The sequence below is a fragment of the Eptatretus burgeri genome, chromosome 6 (genome assembly GCF_056783735.1).
Source record: "Eptatretus burgeri isolate ZD-2024b chromosome 6, Ebu_testis_v1, whole genome shotgun sequence".
In the NCBI taxonomy this organism is placed as follows: Eukaryota; Metazoa; Chordata; class Myxini; order Myxiniformes; family Myxinidae; genus Eptatretus; species Eptatretus burgeri.
In genome coordinates, this window is record NC_140966.1 from 22,970,367 (window position 1) to 22,988,368 (window position 18,002).

The 18,002-nt window shown below is 42.9% G+C and overlaps 1 protein-coding gene across 1 annotated transcript in view; it reads left to right on the forward strand.

Moving 5' to 3' along the window:
• NUP205 (nucleoporin 205) overlaps positions 1-18,002 on the forward strand; it is a 327,963-nt gene that overhangs the window by 258,916 nt on the left and 51,045 nt on the right. Inside the window, exons 31-35 of the mRNA XM_085884280.1 lie at positions 830-928; positions 4,987-5,135; positions 5,356-5,547; positions 9,441-9,562; positions 10,119-10,257. Coding sequence (XP_085740406.1) covers positions 830-928; positions 4,987-5,135; positions 5,356-5,547; positions 9,441-9,562; positions 10,119-10,257 — 701 coding nt within the window. The remainder of the gene's footprint in view (positions 1-829; positions 929-4,986; positions 5,136-5,355; positions 5,548-9,440; positions 9,563-10,118; positions 10,258-18,002) is intronic.

Below are 18,002 nucleotides of genomic sequence, written 5' to 3' on the forward strand. Positions count from 1 at the left end.
CACACTAGATGAGACCACAAAAGCTGAACATTGCATGCTTAATATAATCATCGTCGTCATCGTCTACCACCGTGCTGTAGACAGAGCAACTGTTCTGCCGCGGCATTTTCTTGGCACGGGTTACAATCCTGGACAGGTTGTCACTCCGACACAAAATAATCGACTGGGTGTGCAAGAATTTGCAATTTGTGTGTGCCATTGTGCCGGCGATAGCTCACCGACTCTTTGCGAAAGGCACCGTGGGATCGTTAACATCCAATAAATAATGATAGCAGACGGGACATCCATTTGGCGTCCCTCCAAGGGACGGCACATTTATTGATTTATCAGCTTGCCTGTGAAACACCAGGATGACAGTTTATAGCTGGGTCGGGATTCTAACCTAGGCTAGACAGCATAGCAGCGAGTGTGTTGTGTATACATTTAGGCAATGCACTCAGCCCAGCATAGTAGCTAAATCATGCCATCACCACCCCATCATTCCAAATAAATATATTGAGGGTTCAAAACCCATTCAGCCAGTCAGAGAAAAGATTTGAAAGAAAAGTGAATGAAAAATGTCGGTGTGTCCATGATTTTTGTGGCTCAGTTTTTTTGCTTCTGCTGTTAAATGCATGTGAAAATGAATGTGAGAAACTGCCTTTGGATGTGCATCACAGTTCTGCTTTTGTCATTTGCTGCTCCTTTAGATTGCACCCCTTCCCCCCTCCTCATGTTGTTATGCTCTTATGAACCTCAGCTAAGAGTGTGTTCCCATGTCTGTGAATAACACGCAAATAAACCCTGTGTATAACAATAAATCCTAAGTGCGATATTCTTTCCCATGAAGGAGGCAGCTACCAGCGGGTGCGCACGTCGCTTTATGGAGCACTGCTCTTCTATCTGCAAATAACACAAACACCAGATGTGCCTGACACGCTTGAGGCTGGTAGGTTTTTTGGGGGGGGGAGGGGGGTGGGGGAAAGGGGGTGCGTTATTGCACTTGTACATTATTATTCTATCATGAAAGCATAAGGTGAAAACATTTGTGGTCTTTTTTGACTGAAGACAATGAAGTGGTAGTTCAGGTAATATTTATTTGATTTAAGAGGCATTAAATGATGCATCACCAGTCAAATAGTGATTAATATGTGAAGACTTGTTCACATAAGAAACATCAACTCAGGAGATGGCCATTTGACTCATCAAGCCTGTGCAATCCTGCCAATACCCATGTTTCCCCTATCTCTGCTGCCACCACCTTTCCAGAGAGACCATTCGATGCATTAAGTACCGTGGAACCCCGGCATTTGCGGATTTGACATTCACGAACCCCGCATATTCGCTGTTTCTAAATTGTGACCTGCTTCTACTTTCGTGGCCCCCTGTGCTCACGTATTTGTGTATTCTTAATTTTTTTTTTTACACTTCAGGACTGGTCTATATCCACCGCCGCTGATTTTAATTTAGCTTGGGAATTCTTCCAGAGAAACCTGCTATCTCTTACAGCACAGATACGTCCCATCTCGCCTTTAATCATTTTACCCATCCTCCCACTCTTGGTACTCTGAATCGTGTGGTGTGGCAGTTGCTATAAAACTACTTGCATTCTCCTGGAAGGCAAATGTGACTGAAGGAAACCTCAGATCATTCCACAAAGCCTGCACCAAGTGTGTGTGTACCCTCAGGAGAGCCAGAAAACATCTGTCCAATCTCAATAATGAGCTTTCAAACTTCTCTCCCTCCTCAAGAACCTGGTAGTGCCTTGTAAAGTCTGTTTCTGGTGTTTGCTCCTCTTCCATCCTTTCCCTCACTTCAAATGGCACCACAGCTGACTCCGCTCCTGAGAAGGCTAAATGTCTCAATTCTGTGTTTGCTTCAAAATCTTGTGTCCCTAACCCCTCCCTCTTTGTACCCATCCTTCCCGGTCATACCCTGCTGTTCCTAAATTTGATGTCTTTTGCACCTGAAAAGGGGGTCAAGTTTCTGGCAACTCTCAACTCTGACTCTGCAACTGGATTGGATGGCATCAGCTCACGTGTCCTAAAAACCTGCTCTGTTGCTCTGGCGCTTCCTCTCTCTGCCCTATTTCACACTGCCATTTACTAGAGGTCATCTTCCATCTGCTTCGAAATCAGCCAACATCACAGTATTACATAAAATGGTGCAAAAATGGATCCCCTTAACTGCCAACCAATTAGCTTGCTTCCAATCAGCAAGGTCATGGACTCCATCATCATAGTTGACATACAATCATTCCTTTTCTCCAACAGCCTCATCTCAGATCATCAATTCAGATTCAGACCTGCTCACTCTACCTTTTGACATGCTGCTTCAACTCTTCCAACAATGGATTGAGGCCCTCAATATGTGACATGAGATCAGGACCGTCTCTCTGGACCTCAGGAGAGCCATCCTATTCCTAATCTTCATCAATCTCACTGACCCTGGGAAATCCTCTTTATCTCTTTGCTGATGACCACTTTCTACCATGACATCCCTCATCCTTCTGACAGACAAGCTGCAGCCTCTTCCCTCTTCTGAAACCTTAACAAAATCACAAACTGGTCAAGCACTTGGACCATGTCTTTCAATCCTGAGAAATATCTCTCTATCTCTATCTCTATCTCTATCTCTATCTCTATCTCTATCTCTAACTCTAACTCTAACTCTAACTCTAACTCTAACTCTAACTCTAACTCTAACTCTAACTCTAACTCTAACTCTAACTCTAACTCTAACTCTAACTCTAACTCTAACTCTAACTCTAACTCTAACTCTAACTCTAACTCTAACTCTAACTCTAACTCTAACTCTATCTCTATCTCTATCTCTATCTCTATCTCTATCTCTATCTCTATCTCTATCTCTATCTCTATCTCTATCTCTATCTCTATCTCTATCTCTATCTCTATCTCTATCTCTATCTCTTTCTATCTTTCTCTATCTATCTTTCTCTCTCTCTATCTCTCTCTCTCTCTATCTATCTCTCTCTCTCTATCTATCTCTCTCTCTCTCTATCTATCTCTCTCTCTCTCTCTCTATCCATCTCTCTGTCTCTCTATCTCTCTCTCTCTCTCTCTCTCTCTCTCTCTCTCTCTCTCTCTCTCTCTCTCTCTCTCTCTCTCTCTCTCTCTCTACCTCTCTCTCTCTCTATCTCTCTCTCTATATCTCTCTCTCTCTATCTATCTCTCTATCTCTCTCTCTATCTCTCTCTCTATCTATCTCTCTCTCTATCTCTCTCTCTATCTATCTCTCTCTCTATCTATCTCTCTCTCTATCTATCTCTCTCTCTATCTATCTCTCTCTCTATCTATCTCTCTCTCTATCTATCTCTCTCTATCCCCCTCTCCCTCAGCCTCTCCCTCTCTCTCTCAAAGGACCGTACCATAAACCTTCCCATATGGTTTCTCACCAACCCTCTCGAAGAGGTTCTGTCACTCATACTCTTGGGTCTCACTTTCAGCCATAATCTCTTTTGGGCAAGCCACATTTCAATGTTGGCCTCCAGTGCGAGACGCCGATTGGGCATTCTTTATCGTGCAAAATCTTTCCTTGGCACACCCAAGCTCCTATCCACCTACAAGGCTTTCCTCCGCAGCTTTATGGAGTACTACTCTCCCCTTTGGGCCTGTCACTTCGCCATTGCCGGCAGGTAGGTGTTCTCTCTGTCTTCTTCTGTCTCATTTCTCGACTTGTACCCTCTGCCCTTTCCTTGCTTTGGCCCCCTTAGGTATTTGCAAGATGCACTTCGTCCACCTGCAACCCCCTCCTAGTGAAAGCACCTAAATCCAGAACTACTGCTCACCTCCACTCATTTATTCTTTTTTCACACCTGTGGAACTACCTTCCAGACTCTCTTCAATCTCATTTTCCTTCAATGTCTTCAAGACAGCTGTTCACCACCATCTCAAGTCACCCCCATCCAAAATCATGATCTTTTATACACCTGTTAAACTGCCCCACACCCCTCCCAAAATTTTAATGAAAATGAATCTTGTCCACCCATTGCATTCTCCCCTACTCCTCATCGTTAACTGCATCCCTTGTTTGTCCATCCCCATATGCTTTCTCCCTCCGCTCTGCTGTTGGTGTTTCTCCTTTCTCTTGTGGTTCCCTTTTTTATGTTGTGTCCTGATTTGTTCTGTCATAGATATTCCATGAGCATAGACCATGTTTAAAAAAAGAACAAAAAAACAAACAAACCCGTTTTCCCATTGAAACCACGTCCCGTCATTTGTGGATTCGACATTCGCGACATTTTTCAGGAACGGATCCCCCGTGAATGTCTGGGTCTTGCTGTATTCTCTTAGTGAAACACCCCTGCTTCAGCATCCTCCTCACTCTCCTCTTCTTCACTCTCAAGCTGTGGCCCTGCTCCATCACTGTCCATTCCACAGAAAACTCTTTTGCACTTTTTTTGTCTGTACCCTTTTTAATATCTATATCCTCCCATTATTTTCAAGATTTCTATCAGATCTCATAATGACCTCCTTTCTAATGTATGAAGTACTGTCTCTTTCAGCCATTCCTCATAGCATAGTCTATGAAGAGCCTGTATCTTAGTCTATGAAGGACCTCAGTATCTGCTTTTGAAGAGCATGTTTTTTGCTTTAATTGTACACAGGGAAGCAGAAGTTATTTTTTTGTTTGTTTTGTCATTATGTAGATCTGAGGCTTGTGGTTGCAGCTTGTGCATATACCATTTGCAGGCCAAGGGCATTAGAAGAGATGACTGCATTTCAGCAATATTGAACCAAATAACTACAACAGCATTGGTTGAAAATGAACAAATCGACATACAGTATTTGCATCTTGTATGGGATTTGAATCTGGATTCCTGCATCATGAGCTTTTGTGTCAAATGGGAATGCTATAAACAGGCCAGAACAATTTTGTTGTCAAAGCAGTGTTTGCTTCATTGTGAGAATACACATCACGGTACTCAAATTTTCCCCGACATTTTTTGTTTCTTTAACTATTGATTCAGTGATTGATTATTGGCAGGCCGAGCTTCAATGTGGGATGCCCTAACAACTGCAGAAGATGAGTATAGCCGACTGCGTCGTGAAAATGTGAAGCTAATCAATAGCTACGGTCCACCACTTTTGAAGATTGTGTGCAGGGATGCATGTGATGGTCCTGAAATTGGACAGGTGAGTCCCATTATTTTAATGCTCATTTCAAACTGGTGTGCTGACAATATGATTGTTCATAAGATGACCAAATTTCAAACATTGTCTGTTGTACATCATTTTCAAAAACTATCATTGAGAAAACAAAATAAGATGCATTTCTTTGCATCTGCTGTATCAGAAATATTGTACAGTCGAGTGTTCTTTTTGAACCTCACCATCAGTCTTTGTGCTTCCACAGATGTCGGCCCTGGCTCTACTGGAGCAGATACTCCAAGTAGACCGACACCAGCAGTGGCTGACATACTTTTCAAACAGTGGCTATCTGCCTGTACTGGTGGAAAGCCTGGCACGAGATGACCCTACGCTCCAAGGCCTTTTGGTCCCTCAGCCGCCATCACTCAAGACGTTGTACGTCTACGAGTCGAAGATGGTATGATGTCAATTCCACGTTGTATTTTTGCGTTTAAAGACATTTTTGTCAAAATTAAGCTGTGATTGACACTTTATGTTTTCTTACATTAAACTAAAATTGGATTTTAAAAAAGTGCAAACGAGAACGGTACTCAGTAGAGCGCATAATATCGCCTCGTGTGCATTCTGAACAAAAATACCATTGTTTACTGAACACAATACTATTATGGCCCACTGCTATAATGGCCCATATTCCCACCAAAATCATCCATGCGCCCGATTATGTCACATACTTTGCCATTATCCATAGCTTTATTGATTATTAGGATATTTATTGAGCACTTTTGTGCACATTAAGGCTGAAGTGTGTCAATGAAGATGAATATGAAAAAAAAAAAATTCAAACTGCATTCATTCCCCATGGCTAGTCGATCATATGTATGACATTTCACATCAATCTGTTAAGCGGTTCTAGAGAAGATTTTTTTTGCCAGTTTTTATTTTAAACCAATATGGCCACCAGACCATGTGACCGATAACGTCATCAATTTAATTATTTCCACACATCTGGTCATAAATCATATATATGAAGTTTCAGATTTTTCGAATAAGGATTTTGATTCAACCAATTATGGCTGGAATACCACTTTACCGATGACATAAATGTTATCAACTCCCCATGGTTTATTATAGGGTGATGTCATATACCAAGTTTCAATTTTTTTTCATTGAATGGTTTTGGAGATGTCCAAGTGGTCCCCCCCCCTTAATCCAATATGGCTACCATACCATGTGACCTATGATGTCAGAGCTATCAATAAAATAGTCTCCATGGGGAGTCCCTCCTATGTTTAAAGTTTCACATTGATCAGACAAGCGGTTGCAGAGAAAAAAATTACAAGTGAAAATCTATGAGAAGTGGACACGCAGATACACAGGCAGACAGATAGAGGTGTTAAAATAGTCTCGCAACCCTTTCGGGGCGATACAAAAATTATTGTCTGTCATGAGAATCTACCCCAAAGTTGTGTTAAATCCCCTTTAAACCTAAATTGTGAAACATATATGCTGGAAAGTTCATTCTGTTTCGAGCTAACCTGAATGAGATGTTAGGTTTCAATGTCAAAGATGTCAAGGTGCACAAGCCTCATACATATTGATCCAAATAGTTTTATTTCATTTAATACTGCATAGGTGACATATATGTATTCTGTATGTATGGAAACAGGGCAGGGGAGGATGATCCGGAGTATTGTTAAAAATATATTTATTTTTTAACACATTAATACAAATCCTGGCTAATGGCTTTACATTTTTATTTTAACTTTTTTATTTGACCACACATATGAAGCGAAAAGCGGGGTTAAGCAATTGTTTCAATTCTGTCTGTCTGTATATGCCTGGTGTTGGCTTAATTGTTTGGGTGGTGGGCTTAGGATCCTGAGTTCAAATCATGCTTGGCTGTTGAATTAATACCAGGTGGGGTTGACTCTGCCTGTCATCCTTCCGAGGTCGGCAAAACGAGTGCCAGCTTTCTGGTATCCTGTGTCGGAGTGGCGACCCATCCAGGATTGTGTCCAACAGCCAAGGAGACTGCTTCGGCAGCACAAACTCTCTGCACAGAGTGTGGTCCCAATGGATGGATAGATGTCTGTCTGTCTTTCTGTCTGCAATTGTCAGTTTATGATCGAGGAACAACTTAATTTCAATTGAATGTTATATTTTTAACACAAATCCGAAAATAACCCTGTAATTTTTGCAGTACTTTGGCCCTTAATTAATCCCAATCACACATGTACAGAGGCGTGAGATATAGATATATGTACTTTTTAGGTCATCTCTACCGAGATGACCTAATAAAGCCGGACCAAATGTCCGTCCGTACGTCCGTCAACAATTTTTCTTTCCAATCTTGATGGAACTTAATATGTGGGTATAGGTCGATGAGTGTTGCACAACGATATAACTTTTGTCCGGGTTCAAGGTCAGGGACGAGGTCACGAGGTCACGTAAGTTATAAAAATCGCCATTTTTAAAACCTATCAAGTCTGCCATTTTACAAGATATTCGGCAACTGTTTATTGATTATGATAGTAAAAAATATTATCTTGCATCTAACCGGACAGATTTTTGAATTTCCTTCCCGTTTGATCGTCACGTGATCTGGAAGATGACCAAAAACGCCGATGTGATTCGCAAAGAAGGAAGGAGAAATGAAATATAAATGTAAAACACAATTTTAGCCTTTTATATTTATACATTTTCAGCCGAAGGTGCAAAAGTTTCAAAACCCGAAATGTAAACGTCGGCATTTATTTTGAAAATATAATTTAGTGCGTGCGCGCCAAAATGCCGAGTCATCTTTAACCAAACTGCGCAGTAGAACTGCGCAGTAGTCCGGTCATGGCGTCTGAGCAGTGGCCAGCGTGGTTCAGATTGACTGTGGTTTCTGGGGCGAAGGTGATTGTTAAGAAGTATGTCTGCGGTATAAATTCGAGTGACTGTATTGGTGATTTAATCACGCAACATCTTGACAACGAATATTCTGGCCGAACGATTGCATCAATTCAGTGCATCAGCAGGGATGATTCACAGGCTCCTCTCTATCGTGCCGATATCTAACATAATCACCGGCGGACATAGGGTTGCAGGCTGTGGAGCGAGGCCACGGATCCCGGATGAGGGGATAAGTGATAAATTATGCTACATGCTTCGGGCTTTCTGATTAATATATCAATGAGTACATTCCATAATTAATGAATTAATGATTAATGAATCTGGCATACAAAATGTTTTTTCATACCTGACATGTTGCTTTGTGCAGTGTCGCGAAACTTCTGTGGAATTAATCATTAATGAATTTGCTAGCTCTAACGATTTTTCAAACCTCAATATCTCTATAAATACTTAACCAATTTTCATTCTGAAAGTTGCATTATAATCAGTGAAGAATAATCTACAGGATTATTATAATCTCCGAGAGCTAAGCCTATTTTTTCGTTTTTTTTCTACAACCGGAAGTGAAATGTCCCCAGAGAGTGGACGGACCGGAAAACCACATATTGCACTTACTGGTGATTCTGATGTGTTAATCCGGGTACTAAATGAACAATACATATTTATTAATTATGTCATTGGTAGTATTATCCTAGTGTATCTCTGTGAACTATCTTCAATCTAAACAGTTAGTTTGGACTGTTTCGCGGTTACCTGAACTGAACATTGAGAACTTGTGGTATTATAGAGATGACCGTCACCCCCACACGGGGGTAATTTTATTTTTACTCTGTCTGCCTGACTGGCAGTCAAATATAATTGAAAATCATTCCAAAGAAGAAACTTCCTGTTTTTAAGGATGTCATAAAGGACACAAGCTACAGGCATGAAGAAATAATGTAACGTGTTAAATTTGGCATGGCGGTAAAGCGGTAATGCATCTAATCAATGGCGGAAAAGTTCCAAAACTTTTTTTTCCTGCAACCTGTAAATCTTTATTTTATTTGAACACTGTAGAACACAAATCACCTTTTTGTCACTTTCAAAGACCATTCATTTAGCAGTATTTGGACAAAATATTCATGCCCTGAGAACAGAGTAAGTATGAGAAAATTTCTCAAGACTGCATGGGTTAAGGTGTTACATGAACTTTATAGTTGTATAAAGCACTAATTCCAAACTGTCAATTAAGGATTTTCTGCTGTTTTTGACACAAAGTTTGTTCATTGAGATGAATGCACATCTGGAGAAGAAGCAAGCAAACCTGATATCTACTCCAATTCTAATCTTTCATGAACAAAACAATCATCTTGTTATTTTTTTACTCGTCAACTGCCATCATTATAATGTGATGAAAACTAGTTTGGCCACTTTTGAAAGCAAATTGTTTGAAATTGGTGTTGCTTTGTCTTGCAGGCCTTTCTCACATGCCTTGCTCGGAGCCCCCAGGGTGCCTCAGAATTACTGCGTGTCGGAGTCCTCACTTGCCTTGTTCACTGTCGCATGTTCAGCTTGCGCCCGGAGCCGAACCCTTACCAGTGAGCTTCACCAAAACATTGTCAGCCGTGTTCGATTGAGCAGGAAGATGTTTTTTTTTACGTATTGGTTAAAATAATTCATAGAATCTTTCTCATCTCGTAGTTTATACAGGACACCTAGTTTACAACCGAGTCATGCATGCCGAGGGCTTATATGTGATGTTGCTTCAGGATCCTCACAAAATGTGTGCAAAGAGGAAAACCATTTCCTTGAGGTTCCCAGTGAGCCTTCGTCTTTCTCTAAAAGGAGAACATCCCGTTAACGATGCATCACTTTTTATGTTGCTTTCAAATTTAAACTTGATATAATATAACATGTACTTGAGTATGTGCCATGCTCACATTTGGACAGTGATGCATTTGACAGGCCCAGGGCGAGAATGCAGTTATGACAATGGTGTCATAACAGCTTTGCGCATTTTTCGCAAAGTTGTTTTGTAATTTCTCAACTTGCCAGTTCATACATAGGGTGATTGTGTTGTCATTGTCACAAAGCCAGCTTTGAGTATAATAATGTGAATTTTTTTTTTTCAATGACACTTTATCTGTTGTTAAGTGGTCAAGCTGTGAGAGAAAGTGAAAGCTTCATTCCCTCCACTATGGAACGTTATCGGCAGCTGCTAATACCTGCACTGCAGCTCTGCTCTGCTCTTCTCACATCCCTAGCTGGCCAGAAACGGCGGGCAGCCAGTCAGGTAATTATTGGATAATACGCGTTGCGGGTAAAATCATTCAAAAGCAGTCCTGGTTGTACTCTTGGAGTCTGGTTTAGTCTGGTCTGTTTACCTGTTGATTAAAGGCGTTAACTCTTTTGATTTGCTGAAATTTTAATCCTGGAATTTATGGTTTTTGTGTAAACAGCTTTGCATTACTATCTTGATCTCAGGCCTGTCATCCATATGGGACATTAATTTACTCTTGTGTATTTTCGACGTTTCACATTGATGAATTATTGAAGTGAAAATGATCATCAACTTTCAAATTTTGCAAGTTAACTGATCTGCTGTTATCTTCAATTTATGCTTGTTTGATGTTTTCATCTGAGCACAAAGCTCATGATGCTGCAATCCCAGGCTTATTTCCCTAGATTGTGTTGATTTGTTCACTCTTTTCTAACACATTTGTAATCCACAAAAGTATGCTGTCTCCTTCTATCCTTATTCTTCTTTGTGTGGTACATCTGCAATATCTTCCACGAATGAGCCTTAGATCGCTCTTTAAAAAAATTTAACAAAAAGCCTTGCAACATTATCAAATAACATTATCCAACCAATTCACCGTAAATGCTTTGCCTTTAGAAGAAAAGAAAAATATCATGGTTCACTGTTTGAATCTTTTGAAATTGGTTGTGATTCACTTGAATTTCCTAGCCTGTGATGCAGTGTATCACAAATCATCTTTTTCTTCTTGTTCTTATTGTTCTGCTTGTTATTCCCATTCTCGTTGTTCTCCTTCTTGTTCTTCTTCTTGTTCTTGTTCTTGTAATTATTCTGTCTGTTCCTTTTCTTCTTCTTGTTCTTCTTACACAATTATTCCCATGTTTTCGTGGGGTTGGTGTGGGAAGTTTTTGGCTCAATCTTTCACGAACTGGCTGGCCAGGCCTGGCGCTCGAGCAAGTAGGTAGAGTAGGAATTTGGAATTTGCTCAGGGTGCCGGTGATAGCTCTAGCTCTCCTATTATTCGTGATGGACACAGTGGGATCTTTAACGTCCACCAACTAATTCCAGTTTAACGATCCTTGGGACAGCACACACATTGATGAATCAGCCTGTCTGTAAAACACTGGGATGTCAGTTTCTAGCTGGGTTAGGATTTGAACCCAGGCTCAATAGCTCAGAGGTGAGTGTGCATACCTTCACGCCATCATGATAATATTCGCTGTCGTATAGTATTATATTGTGAGTGATATTTTTGTTTACATTCCCAAGGCTCCATGGAAGAGCTTCTATTGAAGAGCAAATGCTATTTAATGGCTTAATTTGGAGGACTTGATAAACTATCTCATACTTCCAGAAATATTCTCAGTGTGATTATCAAACATATTGTTACGTCTGAGGGGGGGGGGGGTATGCATTCAAAGGGTAATTGGGATGTTTAATTAGGTAAGCCATGCTTTTCGAGTTGTACCAGGATCTCGATGTAAAGGCCCGGTCACACCTTGACGTTTTAGCCAGCGATGGCAACGTATTAAAATGTATGTAAAACGCTGGCTTACGTTGAACTTTTGATGTTTTTTTTTAAAGATTCGGATGTATTCATAGCGACTTGGTCTTATGTATAACGCATTGGTAACGGACACAGAACGTTTCGTTCTGTTATAGATAACTTATACCAACGAATGCTGAACCTGTTGTCGGCCTACACAACCAATGCCCAACGATAGTCTAACTTAGGCATAGCACGTTGCACGCATCGCCGACGATGTCGTGACGTAGCCTATTAAAAGGCTGACGCACAACAATTCGAATCATAACTGCCGTAGAAATGGAAGTGTCAACATCGCGGTCACACCTTGGCGATCTTGCCAGCGTATGCCGACCTAAGAAAAATGTGTCTAAAACGTTGGGGCACGTCAAATACGGTATGAGTAAGTTTGGTATACGTGAGTAGAACGCTAAAGTACGCTATCATATGTCGTAGTAAGTAGAGTACGTCAAGAAATTTTAAACATGTTCAAAATTTTACGACGTACTCGGCGTATGACACACGTTCCGCATGCGATGGGGATAAGTTTTACACACGATATGCGGACGCTTACACACGTCTACAAAGGCTACTTATAAGCTACTCATAAGTCGAAACACGTCGCGGTAATGTCTTTTTTACGCGAAACTTATTTCTAACTTATGTTTGACGTGCTTTGAACCAATTCTTTACGTAGTCCCAACACACATCGACGTATGTAGATGTATTCCAATGACGTCTTCCGGTCGACAAAAAAAAAAAATGAACGTGTTTCTCGGTTACAACTGCCATATAAAGACGTGTTCCCAGCAGTTTTGGGAATTGGTATATAAAAATGCTGCTCATAAAAGGGGAACCTCACTCTCCGAAAACATGGACCATCTTCTATCTTCTCATCCAAACTCTCTCTTCCTCTTATGTGGCGACTTCAATTGTCATCACGCCAGTTGGCTAGGTGTGGGTACCTCTCTCACCTGCCATGGGACGTCAGCAAAAGCTTTCTGTGACTCATTGGGACTGACTCAATCGGTCAACTTCCCGACCCGGATCTCAACCAATGGTACTCCATCTCTTCTGGATCTGATTTTGACAAATTTCCCTGACAATATCTGCTGCTCTTCCTTCGCTCCAATTGGTTCTTCTGACCACGTCCTTGTTAAAGTGGACATCTCTCTGGCTGTCATCAGAGAACCACCTCACCGCCGTCGAGTCTGGCATTTCACTCAAGCCGACTGGCAGGGTCTCCGAGCAGCCATCAAACTTACAGACTGGTCTCCTATCACTACTTTCTCAAACATCAACTCATCCTGGGAATTCTTTCAAAGAAACTTGCTCTCCCTCATGCACAGATTTATCCCCTCTCGTGTTCAGTTGTCTTACCCTTCCTCCCGCCCTTGGTTTACTGAAGCTTGTGGCGAGGCAGTTGTCCTGAAACAACTTGCCTTTGCCTCATGGAAAGCAAACCCAACTGAGAGCAATCTCAGTTCTTTCCACAAAGCTCGGAACAAGTGTGTATCTACCCTCAGGAGAGCCAGAAAACAACATCTTTCTCATCTCAAGTCTGAACTCTCAGACCTCTCTCCCTCCTCAAAATCCTGGTGGCGTTTAATCAAATCTGTTTCTGGTGTATGTTCCCCCTCCATCCCCTCCCTTACCTCAAATGGCCGCACTGCTGATTCCACACGTGATAAAGCTGAATGTCTAAACTCGGTGTTTGCAGCTAAATCTTGTGTCCCAAACCCATCACTATCTCTACCCACTTTACCCAGTCGCACCCAACTGTCCCTGGACTCTGTATCCTTTTCTCCTGACAAGGTGGAGAGCTTGCTTTCAAACCTCGAGTCAGATTCTGCAACCGGTCCAGACGGCATCAGCACGTGTCCTCAAAGCCTGCTCTTCTGCTCTTGCTCACCCTCTCTCTGTTCTATTCACCCTCTCATTTTCCCAAGGTCATCTGCCATCTGCTTGGAAATCTGCTAACATCACTGCCCTGCATAAAAAAGGTGCAAAAACAGATCCCTGTAACTACAGACCAATCAGCCTTCTCCCAATCATCAGCAAGGTTATGGAATCCATCATTGCTTCAGACATGAAATCCTTCCTCTTCTCCAATGGCTTGATTTCCAATCATCAATTTGGTTTCAGACCAGGTCACTCTACCCTGGATATGCTGCTACTGCTCTCCCATCAATGGATGGAGGTCCTCAATGCCAGACAGGAAATCCGAGCCGTATCCCTGGACATATCACGTGCTTTTGACACAGTCTGGCACCCTGCCCTACTCACCAAACTCTCTTCCCATGGTATTCAAGGCCATCTCCACTCATGGCTCGCAGACTTCCTCTCCTGTCGCAGTCCACGTGTGGCCCTAAATGGAGTTCTTTCATCCCCTCTTCCTGTGCAGGCTGGAGTTCCTCAAGGTAGCGTTCTGGGCCCTGTTCTTTTTCTGGTTTTCATCAATGATCTCTCGGACTCTCTGGAAAATCCTCTATTTCTCTTTGCCGATGACTCCACCCTCTGCCGTACCATCTGTCATCCCTCAGACCGGCAAGCAGCAGCTTCTTCGCTCACTGCAGATCTGGATAAAATCACAAACTGGTCCAACACGTGGAACATGTCTTTCAATCCAGACAAATCTCACACTCTCACTATGTCTCTTCGAAAGGACCGTTTACAAAACCCCTCCATCCACTTTCTCAACAATCCTCTGGAAGAAGTCTTTTCTTTCAAGCTTCTGGGTCTCACTATCTGCCATGACCTTTCCTGGGAAAGTCACATTTCCAACCTTGCCTCAAAAGCCAGTCGCCGACTGGGAATCCTCCATCGTGCAAAGTCCTTCCTCGGCCCTCTTGAGCTCCTGACTACTTACAAAGCTTTTGTCCGTAGCCTGATGGAGTACTGCTCTCCCCTCTGGGCTGGTGCTCCTGCCTCCCACCTTTCTCGACTTCACGCTGTCGAAACCAGGGCTTTTAAGATCATTGGCATCTCCCGCAATGAAGCTGAGTCTTTGGGCCTCTCACTCAATCACCGCAGGTTGGTCGGTGGTCTTTCTGTCTTCTACCGACTCCTCTCCAGCCTTGCCCCCCCTGCTCTCTCTGCGATTTGTCCCAACCACATTTCCACAGGGCGCTCAAGGTCCGCCAACAACACCCTTCTGGTAAAACTACCAAAATCACGAATCACTGCTCATCTTCACTCTTTCATTCCTCTTTTTTCCCGCCTTTGGAATAAACTTCCTCACTCTATTCTTTCCCATTCTTCCCTCCAGGCTTTCAAAACAGCTGTTCACCACCACCTCTTATCTTCCCCCATCCAAATCCTCGATCTTTTCTACCCCGATAATCCACCCATGCCCACTTCCTTCAATTCTCCTGCTTTCCTTCCTGAAAGTCCCTGTAATGTCCATCTTCTCCTCGCCATGTTCCCCGTCCCATCCCCATCCCTCTCCCTTCCATAGTTCACCTGTGTCTGTTTCCCCAATGTTTTGTCCCTTCCACTCCCACCCCTCTTGTCTCATGCCTCCTTGCTGTGAGTTGTGTGTTAGCTCTCATACGAGCCTCGACCAAGGTATACAAAAAAAAAAAAAAAAAAAAAAAAAAAAAAAAAAAAAAAAAAAACCCAACAGTGTTTTTGAGTTCCTTTTTGAGTCGATGTCCATGTCAGCAGTATTAGTATAAGTATTAGTATTAGTATTAGTAGTAGTTTGTTCATGTTGGCAGTAGTAGGTGAGTGTGAGGGGGAGGGTGTGGGTTATGATGGATCCTCCTTGCGTCCGCGTGTCCACGGGTAGGTTCATAGGCTGCCACTCAACGATTTAAATGGCTGCATCTCCACTATTGAAAGTAGACACTTGCGCTCAACAATTTTTTTACACTCAACGACTTTTAAACGGTACCACTCAGCCATTTTCATTGTTTACAATGAACGATTTAAATTGCTGTCACTCGCCTTTGTTTTTTGACGCTGGCGCTTGGAAATTTTAATCGTTTCTATTGAACGTGCTAAATCGCTCAAACCCCACTATTGAAAGTAGACGCTTGCGCTCAACAATTGGATTTTTTTTCCACTCAACGACTTTTAAACGGTACCACTCAACTATTTTCATTGTTTACAATGAACGATTTAAATTGCTGTCACTCGCCTTTGTTTTTTGACGCTGAGGTTTTGAAATTTGAAGCGTTTCTTCTGAACGTGTTAAAACGCTCAAACTCGACTATTTTAAATAGACGCTGCCGATGGACAATTGGAATCATAGCCAAGCTAGACATCGAAGTGTGAACATCCTCGTCATGCCGAAGAAAAGTTTGAAGAATGCCGCAAATAAGTGTCCTGGCCGTGGCCGTGGACGCTGACGCAAGGACGATCCATTATACCGACGTCTTTCAGCCTATGAGTAACTTAAAAGTAACGTCTGTCGATGTGTGGCAACGATCGCGTAACGTGCCAACAACACGTTAATCATAGGTTAGAAATAAGTTTCGGGTACGCTAAACATTACCTCGGGTTGTCTCAACTTATGATTAACTTACAAGTAGCATGTGTTGACGTCTGTCAACGATCGCAAACCGTGCATACAACTTGTGGCCAGCGTAGCGGAACGTGTGAGTCATACGCCGGCATACGTCGTGAAATTTCAAGCATGAAAAAATTTGAGGACAACCGAAAAGTACAACGTTTAAAGCCAGCGTACAACGACGTATGGCAGTGTTTTTCAGCGTGCTCTCAATGTTATCAAAACTTACCCATAACGTATTCAACATGTGCCAGCGTTTTAGAAAAAAAATTCAAAAATCGGCATACGTTGGCTAAAACGTCAAGGTGTGACCGGGCCTTAAGAAGTAGCAATTCAGTGGTGATAGATTGTCTAGTAAATGTCCATTTCTTTAAGGGGGAAATGATAATTTTCACGTAATTAGATAGGGAGACGGGTTAGGGTAAGTGTTTATGCGTATTCCCTTTTAGTATTCCCTCTAGGCTTGCCGTGACGTATCAGAACGGTGCTGATGATGGCTCCGCCCCCTGGATGACGATTGGCGGAAGGCGACAAGCAGGGGGCCAATGTGGGGTTCGGTTGGTAGTGACGAGGACTCTGGAGTATAAAAACGATCTGGTTGGGAGAGGAAGGAGGAGGAGTAAGAAAGAAAAGCTCTCGTCGAGGCGGCACCACAGAGCTCTCTCGGGCTGCGCTTGCTCGTTCCTGGATTCATCGTGTCTCGTGGTCTTGCTGTGCCTCGTGCCTCACCTCGGTTGGCTCTCGAGTTCAGCTGGCTCTGGGTATGGGACCGAACGGTGGGCAGACCTGCCTCCCTCTCCTACTCGCATCTTGGCGCAAGAACTGGGCTCCCTGGCGGCTGAGAACGGTCTTGGACCCACACCAAGAGGTCGACACCACCAAGAGCAACACCGCGGTGGCTGGTTGGAGCTCACAGGCCGGGAACCGCGGTTCTGCGTGGAAGGTTTGACGGAACCTCTGCACCACCGTGTCTCCTGCTCCTGACGGGCGCAACGCCAGCTCGTCCGGCACCAATCCAGTGACTTTTGCGTCGATACCACGGGCAAGCCTGACCACTAGCTACGGTGTGTGTGTGTGTGTGTGTGTGTGTGTGTGTGTGTGTGTGTGTGTGTGTGTGTGTGTGTGTGTGTGTGTGTGTGTGTGTGTGTGTGTGTGTGTACCTGTCGCCTTTGAGGGTTTGAGATTCGTATACCAATGAATTAATTCTTTATATCTATTCGTATATCCATTGGAATTGTTTGTGTTTCCCCCACGCCCGAACCCACACCACCTCCCGTCGAATCGCCCCCGGATCCCTCCTCTTGCCGAGTCTTATTATCGTTCTTGTTAGAAAAATAAACATCATTAACTCGGTGAAAAGCGACTCGTGCCACCTTCCTCGTCCCGTTTGCTGGAGAGCGATCAGGACCGCCATCCTCGGGTTATAAAAAATAAACCGCCTCCATCGTTTCAGCACATCCTACGTTGGCGGGACCGTTCAAGTCCCGTGGACGTCACAATATCAAAGAATATTCTCAATGTGAGGTGATTGCAAAACTGGTCATGAATGTGCCAAGCAAACTCCCTGTCGTGTATCAAGACTTGTGATTTTTATTTCCTCATTGAGTTGCATTTTTGGCTTAAAGGTAGAAAGCTTAATTCTAACAATGTGGATGTTGTTTTGAAATTATTGCTGCATGGCTCTGTTGTTCATAAGGCATTGCATATAATTTTTTGATTACGAGAAGTCAAAACGAGGTTTCT